The 16,844-nt window shown below is 40.6% G+C and overlaps 1 protein-coding gene and 1 pseudogene across 2 annotated transcripts in view; one reads left to right on the top strand and one right to left on the bottom strand.

The window, feature by feature from the left end:
- Positions 1-1,514, bottom strand: part of LOC138086974 (large ribosomal subunit protein uL1 pseudogene) — a 133,599-nt pseudogene extending 132,085 nt beyond the window's left edge.
- LRMDA (leucine rich melanocyte differentiation associated) overlaps positions 1-16,844 on the top strand; it is a 1,204,472-nt gene that overhangs the window by 1,158,409 nt on the left and 29,219 nt on the right. The window contains exon 7 of one of the 2 annotated variants that reach the window (XM_068982760.1): positions 4,897-4,979. The exons of the other annotated variant lie outside the window; for it this stretch is intronic. Coding sequence (XP_068838861.1) covers positions 4,897-4,976 — 80 coding nt within the window. The 3' untranslated portion in view covers positions 4,977-4,979. The remainder of the gene's footprint in view (positions 1-4,896; positions 4,980-16,844) is intronic. 2 annotated transcript variants of the gene reach the window in all.

The following is a 16,844-nucleotide window of genomic DNA, read 5'->3' as shown; positions in this document are numbered from 1 at the left end:
AGAACAGGAGTTGAATGAGGAGTCCCCTGTCCCTTGCTTACACTGTAGCACTGATTGGAAGGTGCTAGTGATCACAAATAGATTACAATCTGTCATTACACAGTTACACCTACATATATTTGTAATAATAGCATTTAAAGCAATGACTACCAAAACTAACATTATTAGTGATAATAAAATCTATACTTTCTCCATGTTATTGGTCCAGCCGGTATTCCATCATCAGACGAATTTTTGTATGAGGAAAGACTATTATTCTTTCACAGCTAAAATACAAATGGTAGACCATTTACTCTGATATTCAGTCTTCAGTTCTATCAAACATAGAGTTAGGAGACCCGAGCTATGTCAAAGCTAGAGGGACATGAGCTAATTAGTGGTGAGCACGTCCCAGCTCTAGGTATGAAATGCAGGGTGCAAGAAAGTGAGTGGAAATTCTTTCCTTGGGTGTTTGGAGGTCCAGCCGAGCTCCCTTTTCTGTATTATAGGAAAATCGACTGGATGGGTTTCAAGAGCTGACTTGGTCCAAATCAAATTTTGATTAACCATTGGCTCTGGCTCCTACGTCAGGCAGTATAGTCCCTGGCATCCTTATCTTTGTAAGGGAAACATTCAGAAATGCTGAATCATCTATTTCACAGGCAAGGTGGAACTCTGGAATATCTGGCCCCTTGCCCTTATTTTACAAATGGGAAAACCAGCCCAGTGAGGGAACATATGTGGGTATGTGTCCTCAGCTGTTAGGGCCCAAACTGGATTTAAATACAGGTCTTTCCACACCTCCCCTTACTAAATAAATGGTAAGACAAGGCCATATGGGATGTCAGCAGTCCTGGGGTGTTTGCTGGCCTCTGCAGGGTATCTGAAGATGTCCTTCCCAGGACACTTGGGGTTTTCCTCAGTCCTATCTATACCATGGCCACACTAGTGCAGCCAAGAAAAGATGCTGAGTCCCAACCCCCAGGCAGCCCCAAAGTCATAACCTAACCTGCATAATTAGAACACCCATCCGAGTGTGGGGGCGGGGGACATTTTAAAAATAAAGGACCTCTTTAAAATAGATTTTCCCCGACATATCCTTTCCAGAACTAAAGTTTTAAGAGCTTACAGTGATGGCAGAAAAAATTAGATTGTCTCATTTGGTAGGAGAAGATTCCCAAGGGGACAGGGGCGCTGTCATTTTTCAGGGCTCCCCAAAAGAAACCCCCGCGCAGACTACACATCAGCCTGATTCATGGCAAGCCTGCTTCACTTATTATAGGCAAAGCCAGATATTTTAATTAGAAACACTACATACACCATTAAATGTGTTGTTTCCCATCTAGTCCCAAGGCATTTAGAGTTTGAAGAGATACAAACAAGTGAGTGCATTGCAGATGTACACAGAGACCACCGCCTACCGAGTCACCACCAGCAGCTTCCTGAATTCCAACCTCGGAGCGCCTCCCCATCAAAACATTCTTTGCAAGCAAGCTGTTTCCTCCATAGTTTTCACAGTTTATGGCAGTTGCCATGATGGTGAAGGAAGGCCGGGGGAGAACGAGAGAGAGGGAAACACACAGTCACCGTGTCGCTTCATTTATGAACAGATCCTATTAGGTTACAAATAACCTTCATGACAAATGAAGTCTGAGGGCTGGCTTCCCGCCCCCGCCTCCCCCCCGCCATGTTAATGTTATTTACTTATTTATTTATTAAGCATGAACGTCCTCTTTGGGGGAAGGGTTATCCATTCCCAGCTGTGAGCTCAGGTCAGCGGCTCAATGGAGGCTACCCCTTGGTCAATTTAAGCAGTCTTTGGCGATTCAAGTTCAGAAATCTCATCTGACTTTAACTGTCGCTAGCCGTACCACCTTTCTCCCCAGGGGAGCAGCAGCAGCTGGATTTCATTGCTGGGCTGCCAGGCTGTCCCTGCGCCTTCCTGGAGGAGCCCGCAGACTGAGGGCCTTCCTTTCCGGATTTTATTCTAGGTGACAGCTCCTCGCACCTTGGCGCTCTGACCACCTCAAGTAGCCAGGATACCAGGGGGTATGAGTGTGGTCCTCCTGCAGAGTCCAAATTTAGATGGACTGAGGTCATCCTCGGGCCTCATGACCCCAGTGCTCTAATGGAACAGGGCTGCTAGGAACTTGGCCAGGGTAGCAAGTTTCGTAATGATGTCTGGGGAGAAACGCTGTGCAGGAGCAGGCGAAGAAGACCCCAAGTGCCTGGGAGTGATGTCAGCTTTTGTTAGAGCAGCAGGCAGGGTTAGAATCTCCTTGGCATAATACGGCTCTGGTATCTCTGTCAGCATCTCTGTTTTCTGTCACCGCACACAGTCCTGGGCCTGTCTCGAGCCCTGACAGTGTCTTTTCAGATCCGGTTATGCCAGCCCGGGGACTGGCTCTGCTCCCCACCACACAGCCCCTTTGTTTGAAGTCGGCCCTCTTGTCATTAACGCACTTGATGTCTATTTAAATCTGAGGGTGAGCGCGGTATCTGTTTTCCCGTCAAGAGATCACTGACAATATTAATACCTCATGTCCTTGCCTCATTTTCCAAGCTCTGACACTTTTCCACAAACTCCTGCATTCATCACACAGCCCTTTCTCACCGGGGTGTCTGTAAACATTCTCACTTTCAGGCCCACAGGAATAGGGCAGGCCTTAAAAAGGACTTTTATCAGTGCCGACCAGAAGAAGGGCAGGGTTGTGCATGCCTCAGAACACATCCCCTCCCTCCACGTTACAGCCCACATTCAGGAATATCCAGCCTGTTTCTAGAAGGGCAGTTGGTATCCAGGTTGTCTATAGGCAAGGTCTGCAGTTGAAGTTTGCCATGGAGAGAGCGCAGAGAGAAGAAAATCAGTCCCCAATGTGCTGGAGAGTTTCCTGCAGTAAATGCGCCCGCTGATGTTTTGTGTGTGCGTGTGTGTGTGCATGTGTGTGTGTGTGTGTGTGTGTCTGTGTGTGTCTGTGTCTGTATCTGCCTTTCATTCTTTCACTCAAGAGAAAGACTATGTTCTTTATAACATCTGACAGCCCTATTCATTTCTTTTTATAAAACTTCTTGCTGTCCTGCTGCTGTAGAGAGAAATTAACATCCCATAGCCTCATCCGTCCACATTCTGGAGGATTTCTTGGAATCAGTTATGTTTAAGGAAGCCCCTTGTGGATTTTCAAAGACTTTTGAGACACTCCCACCCAGGCCTGTAGGGGGTGCTGTTCCAGGACTGCAGCCTCAAGAGCTATGCCCACACACCTGTCCGGGCTCTGATGACCATCTTAGCACAATTCCAGGTGCTGTGTAATTCAGCTCAGTAAAGGGGACAGCTCAGTGTCAACAGCCAAAAGAATAATTTAGGCCCCAAGAAGGGTCTCAGGGAGGTTTCATCCAACCTCAGTGTTTCCAGGCACCAGACCAGTACTGGAAAGCAAAACTCGGGGACTGGAGGCCAAGGAGAAAGCATGGCCAGAGGTGAGGAGTGGTCCACAGTGAACTTTCTCAGGGGACCCTGGCAGGAAGCAGAGGTGATGACAGCCAGCCCAAGGCCCATTCTGAGGCCATGAAATGATGTCATCCTCTCTCGACTGCAAAATTGCAGAGATTCTGTGACCCCAGCAGTTCTCCATGTTGTCCCAAGTCATCCAAACCAAGGAACATCTGCCTTGTCTTTAGAAGTTTCTAAGTCACTTTTAATCCATGTTGAAGAATACAGTCTACAGTTCTGTAGTGGAGAAATATCTCCTGTTCAGTGACTCAAGTATTTACCACATAGAACTTCTGATGTGAAGAACCTGCTCAATTTTCAAGTGCTGATTTATCCCTGATGAATAGTAGATGGCGGTTGTTAGTTTCACACTATCAAAATAATGGGGAAAAAACATGTATAGAGGTAACTATTTTTACAGACAGATTTGTATTTCATGAATTTATGTGTTATGGACACTTTTTTTTTTCTGGTTATGCACATTTCAGAGACTCAAGTACTATTAGTAATAAGATAATTCCATGAAACTGAGTTTTAAGTTAGTTTTTCTAAAATTAGAAGGAAAGAAACCAAAGGTAGCAAAAATCAAATTGTAGTTATAAATATTTTCATGTAAAAAACTGGTGTTTTCTTAATAATCCTTCAAAGCTTTCAAAATAACTATAGCAAGTGATTGCTTATGGGTATTTAGGATAAATGATGAGTTGATTGAAAGATTTGACCTTATTCTAGCGGCATCATTTAAAGTCCTCTTATAATCTCTGTAAGAGAGAGAAAAGCTGTATATGGAGCCACAAAATTATTTAAAATAAAACTGAAGATGAAAATCAAGTGCATTCCAACCTGAGAGTAGAGTTCAGGACCCCTGTAAAAAGAAACCATTTACTATCGGAGGCACCGTTACTTTCCATGTGGCGTTTTGTGAACACCATCCTTCCTTAATCATCCATTATGTACTTGATGTCTGCTGCGATTTAGAAGCTTCTGTCTGGATACTAACAAAATTGATTCATGATAAAGGATTTGAAATTCCACATTCTAGAAGGATTGTTTTATATCTTGTGTTTGGGCTGAGCCCATCTTTCAATTCTTAATTTTCCATTTTTAGAAAGTCTACTAAGGGAACTTGGAGAGAGAATGAGGGTTTTGCTTTGTTTGGGGAAGTAACTGGCCTAACTAGAAAATTCTTTAAAATGTGAACAACAGATCATTCAGGAAAAATATTCTTCCTAGGAGCCTGTGCTCTGCTGGCATTTTATTTGAATGTCAACCCTGAGGATGAGGAAGTAGGGTCCTTCTCTTTGGGGGCTTAATCCATTTGCCACCACCCATGGGCTTTGTGATTATATTTGTGCCATGCAGCACCAGTGTTTTCTTGCTATAATACTTGTGCCACCAGTAATAATTGTGTATCTTTTAATTTGCAGGTGTCCTGGGGAAGTGTCGCTATATTTACTACGGGAAAAACTCAGAGGGCAACAGGTTCATCCGTGATGACCAGCTCTGAAAGGCAAGTTCTCTATGCCTTAGCCAGTGACATGAGAGTTAGAAAAAAAAAAAAAGCAGAAATAAAGGAAAAGCGAAATGAAAAGACAATGGCCTACAACCCTTCTCTGTGGGAAAGCTATGACTTTAGCTTTTGGTACCTTCTGCTGACTTTGCCAGGCCTGTCAGGATCATCCTTCTGCCTTAGACTGAGTGGTCACATAGAGATTGACATGATTGCCCTTAAGCAGGTCTCATCCACTAGGGTGACAGACAGTGATGGTGAAGCACCAGGGCTGACAGGATGAACACCATGATAGATTGCCTGGCCCCTCCACTGCTCACAGGGGAGCAGAGGTCACACCTGGGGCCTCCCTGAGCATGCTCAGTGGCTGTTGTCAAGTGCGAGAGACTGTGTCTTCAGCTTGCCTATCCTTCTGAGCAGAGATCCTTCTGATACCGTTGTGCTGTGGGTTGATTTCTAGTGACAGTCAGTTTAGAGGAAGCCTCCTTTCTGTTAGTTCCCTTAAACCTTAATCTTTTGTATTCTGCAGAGTCCCCTCCCACCCCATCCTCATCATCCTTTAGCATATTTATCACGGGCAATTCATTTCAGTTTGCAGTTTTTTGAAGAACAGAAGAGGTGAGTTCTTAGCCATGTTGTATTTTTATGATGAGCTTTGTGCTCTTACAATTTGTTGTTTGGAGTAAATTGCTGTCACTAAACCTTGTCTTCGAAAGCATGGATTTTACCATGTTTTTGTTCATTGCTAAATCCTCTTCTTGCCCTGAATACTAGGCAGTGTCAGGCATCTTTCCCAACACCAGATTCTATCCAAGGACTGTTATTTATTTATTTTTAACCGCATACCCTCCCAGCTACGTCTATGCCCATATGTGTGTTTGGAGCTGGCTTGCTCCTTTGGGTGCTATATAAAGGTAGTGAGATGATAAAAGATAGAGCAGGTCAGGAAGTTAAAAAGGAAAGTGGAGGCTGTTGAAAACACTCACGAGACCAAACAGTTTTTAATAAAAGGCACAAACCCTTTGAATTTAATTTCTCGGAATCTCTCAGAAATGAAATCCACAGCTTGTGAGATGGTCTTTGTATACCTTTGTTTATATTCCAGCCCTAATGTTACAAGGAAAATGAGCATGATCATGCTGGTTGGATGGCTGTAATTCCATGTAATACACTGGTGCACCAGTAGAGGATGTTTGAAAGGCTATTTGCTCTTGACACAGTAGCATTTATGTTTATTTTTATTTAGACCAAGTGTTCATTGTCCAGGGTCTCCCGGTATTCAGTTAGTTTAAGGACAACAGAACATAAATGAGACTCGTTCCTACTTATCGATACCAAAAGACTAGAGAGCTGCTATGGTAAAGGTCTTTAAGTCTCAGAACCCCCAAGACACCCAAGAAGAGCCCACTTTCTCTGTTCAAGTCCATTTCCATGGCCTCTGGCCTACTGAGTCAACACAGTCCCTGAATGACTTGCACTGGTGTTGGCAGGAGTCCCTCTTGTAGATTACACACAACATTCAGTAATCAGTTATTGAGACAAATTTAGATCAAAACCCTTAAGACCATTAATATTAGAGAATATTAAATGTTTGGCTTTATCTCTCAAATCCATTAATAACCAGAGTCAAGTATCCTTACTCTTTTTGACCTACAAAACAGCATTGAGATGATGCTTTAAATGAGCTGTATTCAGCCCCACCCTGGTTCTTTGTTTGAAAGCACCAGCGCACGGTTCGTCCGTGGCATATTACGGGCAGCCGGAGTCCTGTGCAAGGGCAGCTGGACTAGGCCAATGTCACGTCCAATCTTGTGGCACATATATCCTTGTCTTTATAAAAGGCTTTAACCCTGCCTCAAACAATAAAAAAGCACTTGTGAACTGACCACAGAATTTTTCCATCTTTATTTTTCTTACTTGTTTACTTTTCTTAATGTCAGAACCATTTGTATCATGCACAGGAATGTCTCCCTCAATGCGAGCTTTGGAGGCAAAAAATATTTTTGGAGCGAGTTATGGACCACATTGTTTCCCTCTCTTTGGGTTGTTTATTTTCTTCCAAAATGGTGTAATAACTTTCATTGAGATTAGCTTTAATTATAATTTACGTAAAGGCCTTAAAACGGTATATTCATCTTAATGATAGAATTATAGTGAGTTCTGTTTCTCTTAAAGAGGGATAATGATAACAAATTAGTGTTGGATTGTTTACAGTTCCACTGTTTGTTAAGGAAGATTTGCTGTGCTTGAGCGAGATTTTGGTCTGAATTGGCAGAGAAGGGAGCGATGCGGCATGCTTAGCTTAAATCCCTAGGAATTTCCCAAACCTTGTTTTTCAAAGTAGAGAATTAGAAGGTAATAAATTTAGTCCAAGCTCAGACATACTTTATACCCCCTTTCGCCACTTGGTCTTTCTACTTTTGACCCTGTTCCACTGAGTTTCTTCTTTGGGATTGTGGAGCCGGGTAGCCCTCTGTCCTTCCAGAACACCCATCTGACTTGAGAGTCCCTGAAGTAAAGACCATCCTGGAGTCCTTTGTCGCCTCAGCAAAGGCAGGGCGGACTGTCTCTTTCCTAAGTAATGTAATTTTATAAAACAGTTTGTTCCTTGGGGAATAATGTTTTTGATTGCGGGGAATCCTATTAAAAGTACAACTATTACAATCATTTGCTTTTACTTTTACCAGCCTTGCTCATAAACCCTCCATCTGTTTGTTGCTTTAAATAGAGGAACATTATAAGAGATTATCACTCGATCAAGCTGCACGTCTGAATGCTCTGCATTTTCACATATTTGTGTGTACTGAGGAATACAAGAAAGCGAGCCACAGATTCTGGATAAAAGGATTTTCATTTCTTGTTTGTTTGTTTTGTTTTGTTTGTGTGTGTGTGTGTGTGTTTTCCAGCAGGGATGTATCTTGCACATTTTCAAGGGAAAATGTCTTTCTTGTTGCTTCTAAGAAGTAACCTGGCTGTCTTTCTTGTCTTTGTTAATATGCAGATCAAAAGCAATCTGCAGGGCTCTTTACATCAAAACAATGAGTGTTCGGTGGTAGTTTGTCATAAGAGCAGCCTAAGTCAGATGTACATTGCTGTCTAAAGCCCAGGGTGGACAACACAGAGTCCACTGAGACCCCTCCATTCTTCCCATACAGCACAGCTGATCCAATGTGACATTCACCATCTGCTTTTCCTAATTCTCTTTTCAAAAAGAAGCCTTTGCTACAGAAGGCTGTGAGTATGACTTGACTCTGGCCTCTATAACTTCTCTAAATACCATGCTGTAAAGTACCACGACTAAGACCTAGAAAGGGGAAGAACACTGGAAGGGCCCAAGATATGTTAGTTACTTGTTTGTGTGATGGACCATCAGCCTTTGATGAAGCAGTGTGTTATTTCTAGTACATCAGCAAATACTTAGAAGATCTCAAGAACATCCAAAGACAGTCACCTCTCTGAAATGATTATCTTGCTACAAATTTACCTGAAAATTTCCAGCAGTGGTAGTTCTCCTTTGGGTAATTATAATCCTGAATGCTAAGTTGCCACTTGGTGAGTGGGATACGCAGTGTTATTACATATTAATGTGTTAGTATATGCTGTTTTTTTTCTAGAGTAGCATGGAATGTGGCAGCCTAAGACAAGGGAGTTTTCCTAAGAAAGAAGAGAAAATTCTAAGTTTGGAATATGTCTAGGGATGAGTGGCTAAAGTAAGAATGATGTAAGTGGTAAAACATGGAATCATGGCAAAGGAGAGCTTGAAGCAGATCCTGGTGCAGAATTAACATGTGAACTCTTAGTGGATAAGGATATAGAGTGCTGAGGGAATAAGGAAAAGAAAGGGAAAAGACAGTTGATGCCAATTAGAAAACTTGCTGATGTTCAGCACAAAAGTGGTGTTGAGCAGTTTTTTCTCATCAAAATGGAATCATCTTTGATCTGAGTCGTTTATATATGTTGGATCAGTTCAGTTCAGTCACTCAGTCGTGGCCAGCTCTTTGTGACCCCATGGACTGCAGCACGCTAGGCCTCCCTGTCGATCACCAACTCCCGGAGTCCACCCAAACTCATGTTCATTGAGTTGGTGATGCCATCCAGCCATCTCATCCTCTATCGTCCCCTTCTCCTCCTGCCCTCAATCTTTCCCAGCATCAGAGTCTTTTCAAATGAGTCAGCTCTTCGCATCAGGTGGCCAAAGTATTGGAGTTTCAGTTTCAACATCAGTCCTTCCAATGAGTGTTCAGGACTGATATCCTTTAGGATGGACTGGTTGGAACTCCTTGCAGTCCAAGGGACTCTCAAGAGTCTTCTCCGACACCACAGTTCAAAAGCATCTTTTCTTTCTTTGTAGTCCAACTCTCACATCCATACATGACTACTGGAAAAACGGTGGATACTAATCCTTTATTGGTTATATCATTTGTAAATATATTCTTCCACTCAGTGTATTGTCCTTTCATTCTGTCAATGGTTTCCTCCACTGTGCAAAAGCTTTTAAGTTTCATTAGGCACTATTTGTTTATTTTTACTTTTATTTACTTCACTTTAGGAGACAGATTCAAAAAAATATTTCTCTGATTTATGTCAAAAAATGTTCTGCCCAGGTTTTCCTCTAGGAGATTTGTAGTATCTGGTCTTAGATTTTGAGTTTACTTTTGTGTATGGTATTAAAGAATGTTCTAATATAATTCTTTCATATGTGGTTGTCTAGTTTTCCCAGCACTGTTTATTGAACAGACTGTCTTTTCTCCATTGTGTGTTCTTGCCTCCTTTGTTGTAAGTTAGTTGACCACAAATGCATGGGTTTATTTCTGGGCTGTCTATTTTGTTCCACTGATCTGTGTCCGTTTTTATGCCAGTACCATACTATTTTGATTCCTGTAGCCTTGTAATATAGTCTGAAATCAGAGAGCATGATTCCTTTAGCTCCGTTCTTTCTCAAGATTGTTTTGGCTATTTGAGATGTTTTGTGTTTCCATACAAATTTAAAAATTGTTTGTTTTAATTTTGTAAAAAAAAAATGCATTTGGGATTTTCATAGGGATTGCATTGAATATGTAAATTGCCTTGGTAGTATGGTCATTTTAACAATATTAATTCTTCCAGTTCATGAACACAGCATATCTTTCCGTCTGTTTGTATCATCTTCAATTTCTTTGATCAGTGTCTTAATATTTTTCCATACATAGGTCTATTACCTCTTTAGGTAGGTTTATTCCTAGATATTTTATTCTTTAGATACAATTGTAAACGGGGTTGTTTCCTTAATTTCTCTTTCTGATGATTAATTCTTAGTGTGTAGAAATGCAACAGATTTCTGTATATTAACTCCGTATCCTGCAACGTTACTGAATTCATTAATGAGCTCTAGTAGTTTCCTGGTGGTGGCGTGTTTAGGGTTTTCTATCTATAGAATGATGTCATCTATGAACAATTGTAGTTTTACTTCCACCTTTCCAACTTGGGTTCCTCTTCTGTTTTTTTAGTGCTTTGATTTTTAATATTTCTGCTACTTCCCTGGTGCCTCAGATGGTAAACTATCTTCCTGCAGTGCGGGAGACCCGGGTTCGACCCCTGGGTTGGGCAGATCCCCTGGAGAAGAAAATGGCAACCCACTCCAGTACTGTTGCCTGGAAAATTCTCTGACGGGAGCCTGGCATGGGGTTGCAGTCCATGGGGTTGCAAAGAGTCAGACACAACAGCAGCTAACACAATGCAACAATACTCTATTTAATTCAGTCTTTCATTAAAAAAAAAAAAATGTACTCTAACTTTTACCCTATATTTAAAGTTTCTCAGGCTATCTATTATAGCATAATTGCTAGAAAAAAAATGTCCTGGGCTTGCAATAACTTATTTAAAACAATAACAACATTTCTAAAATATTTTAACTAATTAATTGGCTTATCAAAAAGAGTTGTCAAAAGTCATCCTAAATAGCCTGAAAAGTGTGTGCGTGTGTGAGAGAGAAAGAGAGAGAGACTTCAGAATCTGTGCAGAGAAGTCCTATAATGACATTGTAAATAGCTTTCTAACTTGCCTATGAGCTCCACAGTAAGTCAGCTTTTACTCACGTTAGAGTGCTACATAGAAAAATGTATCTGTATCATACTCATTAATTAATATCTACTTTGTGCCTTCTTTTCTTATAAAACAGTTACCTACTTTCTGTGACTTGCTTAGGCTGTGGTGTCACAGAATCATGATGTTTTTGGTTTTTCCCCATCTACAGCCTTTGAGACCTAATTTGAACATAGTGAGACCACTGTTTAAAGTATAACAGAGCAGTTTTGTTTCAATTAGGTGATACCATTTTACTAAGTGAAAAATAGTACATGAGTTATTTCAGAAAGTTAATATATAAAACTAAGTTTCATCAAAATACTATCCATATTTACCTATTTACAAACTTTCATTCCCAACATCCATATTTGCCTATGTGCATATAAAGACAGTCTTCCCCAAGACTCCATTATCTGCAGAGCCATAGTATATAATCCACTTTCTGTAGCCGCATTAATTTTCTCTATGTTGCTCAAACATAATAAATGTAAGAGCATGCCTCCAAATGAAATACTCTGCTCTCCCTCCTTTAAAACTTTACTTGATATACCCAGCTGAGAATGATACATTGTCAAAGAATTGCTCTACACTGTAAAAGGTTTGCACTTAAATAGTCCATGCATTCCTTGAAGTTTAAAGAGGTTATGATGGGTGGGGGTTACTATCATGAGAGTCAGTGTACATCTCTTCACAAATCAAGCTTAACTGCTGCCTAACAAATTAAATTTAACTGAAAAAAAATTAGAATCTTAACTCCAATTTATTCAGTTCAGTTCAGTTCAGTCACTCAGTCGTGTCCAACTCTTTGTGACCCCATGAATCGCAGCACGCCAGGCCTCCCTGTCCATCACCAACTCCCGGAGTTTACTCAAACTCATGTCCATCGAGTCAGTGATGCCATCCAGCCATCTCATCCTCTGTCATCGTCCCCTTCTCCTCCTGCCCTCGATCCCTCCCAGCATAAGGGTCTTTTCCAATGAGTCAAGTCTTTGCATGAGGTGGCCAAAGTATTGGAGTTTCAGCTTTAGCATCAGTCCCTCCAATGAACACCCAAGATTGATCTCCTTCAGAATGGACTGGTTGGATCTCCTTGAAGTCTAAGGGACTCTCAAGAGTCTTCTCCAACACCACAGTTCAAACGCATCAATTCTTCGGCGCTCAGCTTTCATCACAGTCCAACTCTCACATCCATGCCTGACCACTGGAAAAACCATAGCCTTGACTAGACGGACCTTTGTTGGCAAAGTAATATCTCTGCTTTTGAATATGCTATCTAGGTTGGTCCTAACTTTCCTTCCAAGGAGTAAGCGTCTTTTAATTTCATGGCTGCAGTCACCATCTGTAGTGATTTTGGAGCCCCAAAAAATAAAGTCTGATACTGTTTCCACTGTTTCCACGTCTATTTCCCATGAAGTGATGGGACCAGATGCCATGATCTTAGTTTTCTGAATGTTGAGCTGCAGGCCAACTTTTTCACTCTCATCTCTCACTTTCATCAAGAGGCTCTTTAGTTCCTCTTCACTTTCTGCCATAAGGGTGGTGTCATCTGCATATCTGAGGTTATTGATATTTCTCCTGGCAGTCTTGATTCCAGCTTGTGCTTCTCCCAGCCCAGTGTTTCTCATGATGTACTTTGCATATATGTTAAATAATCAGGGTGACAATATACAGCCTTGACATACTCCTTTTCCCATTTGGAACCAGTCTATTGTTCCATGTCTGGTTCTAACTGTTGCTTTCTTTTTTTTTTTTTTTTAATTTAATTTTAAAATCTTTAATTCTTACATGTGTTCCCAAACATGAACCCCCCTCCCACCTCCCTCCCCATAACATCTCTGTGGGTCATCCCCATGCACCAGCCCCAAGCATGCTGTATCCTGCGTCAGACATAGACTGGCGATTCAATTCTTACATGATAGTATACATGATAGCTTTCTGACCTGCATACAGGTTTCTCAAGAGGCAGGTCAGGTGGTCTGGTTATTGGCCAGACCTATAGGTTTACACTACAAATATTTTATGTGTCATATAGTATATTGACTTATCATATATTAAAATGGATTTTGCAACGCTTTTTTGGCAGTTTGGTCAGTGGGCCTCTTAATGGGCAATATTTATTCCTGGATTCTTTGCTGTTTCATTCATACATATGTGCATAAGCACATATGCATATTATAAACATATAAATGTTTTCCCTAGAATTATTTTATGATATAACATTTAATCAAGCACAACACCTATTTTATTAAAGTACAGTAGTCAAGAAACTAGGCACACATAGGAGGACATTTGTGAGTGAAAATTGGGCTTAATTATTTAATTGAAAAACACTAATATTTGCATGTACTTCTTATTTCCTCCCACCCCTACTGGATCAGTGATTTCTCTAGAAATATTTTCTAAGTAATTCCATAGTTCAGGTTGCCCTCTCTGGTTTTGAAACTGACTTTAAAACCTATGCTAATCCATATCCAGAATGACACATTTGGGGATGCACTCACTCCGAAGATGTTTGCTGGGCACCTTCAATATCCTAGAAATTAGAAATATAAGAGTAATAAGAGGTTGGCTTACTTCTGGATCACTTTTATCTGGAGGAGACTGATATCAGTTCAGTTCAGTCATTCAGTCGTGTCCAACTCTTTGCGACCCCATGGACTGCAGCACACCAGGCATCCCTGTCCATCACCAACTCCTGCAGACTGCTATACATATAAATAATCATTATATGCTATGATGGGCACAATGTTAAAGATTGCACGAAAGAACTACATGAATTAAGGCCCAGAAATGACAGTGAGAAATTAATTCCAGATGCAACCATATTCCCACCACGTCTACAGTTAACATCTTGATCCCGGCTGCTGTCATTTCTCACCTGGATCATTCATCCCGACTCCACTGCTCACCAGTCTCCCGATTTTACTCTTGCCTTTCTTCAGTCTATTCTTAACAGGAAGTCAGTGCAATCCTTTAAAAAATGCGAAATCATAATCTGTGTCTCCCCTGCCCATGGTTTCCCATCTCATTAGAGTAAGAGCCACAGTCCTTACAAGACCCTATATGGCCTTGTATGATCTGTTCTAGAGAAATCAATGTCCCAATGGCTATGAGAATGAAGCAAAACTAAATACAAATACCATTCCCTATCGCTCTCCATGCATTCTCCTTACTCCAACCACACTGGCCAGTACTGGACTTTGTACTCACCATTCAGGTCTTTGCTCAAATGTCAGCTCCTGAGAGAGGCCTTCCGAGACCACTCTATCTGAAGAAGCATTCCCGCCCCCCATCGCACTCCACTTACCCTGCTTAGATTTCCTCTGCTGCGCTTGTCACCCCCTGACATGTTATATATTTATGGAAGCGTGTATTTTTCGTCCAAATAAAGGGAAGGACTTGTTTTGTTCTGGGCTAAAGGATACCTTGCATGCACAGACGCTCAATGCATAATTGTTTTATGAAGGAAAGAAAGAACGGTTCCAATACACAGAAGTCTATTAGGCTGTGTTTACAGATATATTGTTGCATATTAAACAGGATGAGTCTCTTTCATCAAAGAGATTTTCACTTGAAAAATCCACCCTCCCACTTTCTTTATCCTGGATGAAGCAAGCAAACTACTTCATTCTGTTTCAGAACAATGTAGAATGTGGAAACATGAAAAATGGGCAGTGGAAATGGGTTAACAAGCAAACAGGAAAGGAAGGTTAATGTCAAGAAGCAGAATGACAAAATGATGTGCAACTTGGATGGATTTGAGAAGGTCTGCATTATAGGGGCTTCTCTAGTTACACCTCAAGCAACCAGCAGGCTGTATGAATTTGGTTGTGGACACACCTGGCTGTCTATATCAGAGACTGCATACCTGGAGATAGAAGGCCTTGTCATTCATTCAGTTAAAATTTTCAAACAGAATCTAATCTTTATTCTCAGTGTATAATTCTTATTTTTTTGTGATTCAGCCCCTAAGTCATGTCTGACTCTTTGCAACCCCATGGATTGCAGCATGCCAGGCTTCCCTGTCCTTCACTGTCTCCCAGAGTTTGTTCAAACTCATGTCCATTGATTCAGTTCTTATATATACTCACATATGTATGTATATGTGTGTGTGTATATATATATATATGTTCTTAAATATATATGTGTGTATATATATGTTATATATACTTATATAATTCCTACATATTATATATACATATGTATATTCTTAGTATATAGTTTTTATATACGAAATGAGATTTAAAGAGAAATTCAAAGGGAGAGTAATATTATTTATAAAACAAACTCTTGTCAGACATATTTAAATTATTATTTATCCACGATGAATAGAACTAACACACTTTAAGTTTGTAGCTTAGCATCACAGTCTTCTCAAAACTTCAGATAGGTGATTGTAAATTAATGAGACATTTTTCCTGTCAGGAATGAAGTTCAGAATTTTATGAATCTAATTAGGTAACAATAATTATCACTTATGCAAATACTGTAAAAACATTTTATAGCTATCAATGAATTTAATCATTCAACAATGCCATCAGGTCAGTGCTCTCATCCCCATTTTAAAAATAAGGAAAGTAAGGCCCTGAAGGGCTCAGTCATCAGACTGGGTCACATAATGGTGCAAGTGATAGTTGTTGAGTCATAGCCCACTCTTTGCGACCCCATGGACTGTATGTAGCCTACTAGGCTCCTTTGTCCTTGGAATTCTCCAGGCAATAATACTTGGAGTGGGTAGCCATTCCCTTTTTGCCTAGAGAATTCTATGGATAAAGAAGTCTGGCAGGATACAGTCCATTGGGTCACAAAGAGTCAGACACAACTGAGTTACTAACAGTTTCACATATAGGTAGTAGCTGTGAATAGCTGTGAATTCCATGATGTTAATTCAAGCTCTCTAGGCCCAAAGTCCATGCTCTTCTTCACTGCAGTATCTCAGTGAAAGGCATTCTCTTACTTTGTAAAATTCACATTTTTCTGATGATGGAGATGCTGCTCAAAACATGTTTGAAAGTCCTCTTTTGGAACAAATCTTAAAAGTTACAAAATCTTTAACAAGTGGTACTGGGAAAACTGATCAACCACTTGTAAAAGAATGAAACTAGATCACTTTCTAACACCACACACAAAAATAAACTCAAAATGGGTTAAAGATCTAAATGTAAGACCAGAAACTATAAAACTCCTAGAGGAGAACATAGGCAAAACACTCTCTGACATAAATCACAGCAGGATCCTCTATGATCCACCTCCCAGAATTCTGGAAATAAAAGCAAAAATAAACAAATGGGATCTAATTAAAATTAAAAGCTTCTGCACAACAAAGGAAAATATAAGCAAGGTGAAAAGACAGCCTTCTGAATGGGAGGAAATAATAGCAAATGAAACAACTGACAAACAACTAATCTCAAAAATATACAAGCAACTTATGCAGCTCAATTCCAGAAAAATAAAGGACCCAATGAAAAAATGGGCCAAAGAACTAAATAGACATTTCTCCAAAGAAGAGATACGGATGGCTAACAAACACATGAAAAGATGCTCAACATCACTCATTATTCGAGAAATGCAAATCAAAACCACAATGAGGTACCACTTCACACCAGTCAGAATGGCTGCGATCCAAAAATCTACAAGCAATAAATGCTGGAGAGGGTGTGGAGAAAAGGGAACCCTCCTACACTGTTGGTGGGAATGCAAACTAGTACAGCCACTATGGAGAACAGTGTGGAGATTCCTTAAAAAACTGGAAATAGAACTGCCTTATGATCCAGCAATCCCACTGCTGGGCATACACACCAA

This window comes from Capricornis sumatraensis, chromosome 10 (genome assembly GCF_032405125.1).
Source record: "Capricornis sumatraensis isolate serow.1 chromosome 10, serow.2, whole genome shotgun sequence".
Lineage (NCBI taxonomy): Eukaryota > Metazoa > Chordata > Mammalia > Artiodactyla > Bovidae > Capricornis > Capricornis sumatraensis.
The sequence above is the reverse complement of the archived record's forward strand: the minus strand, read 5'-3'. Positions and strand labels throughout refer to the sequence as shown.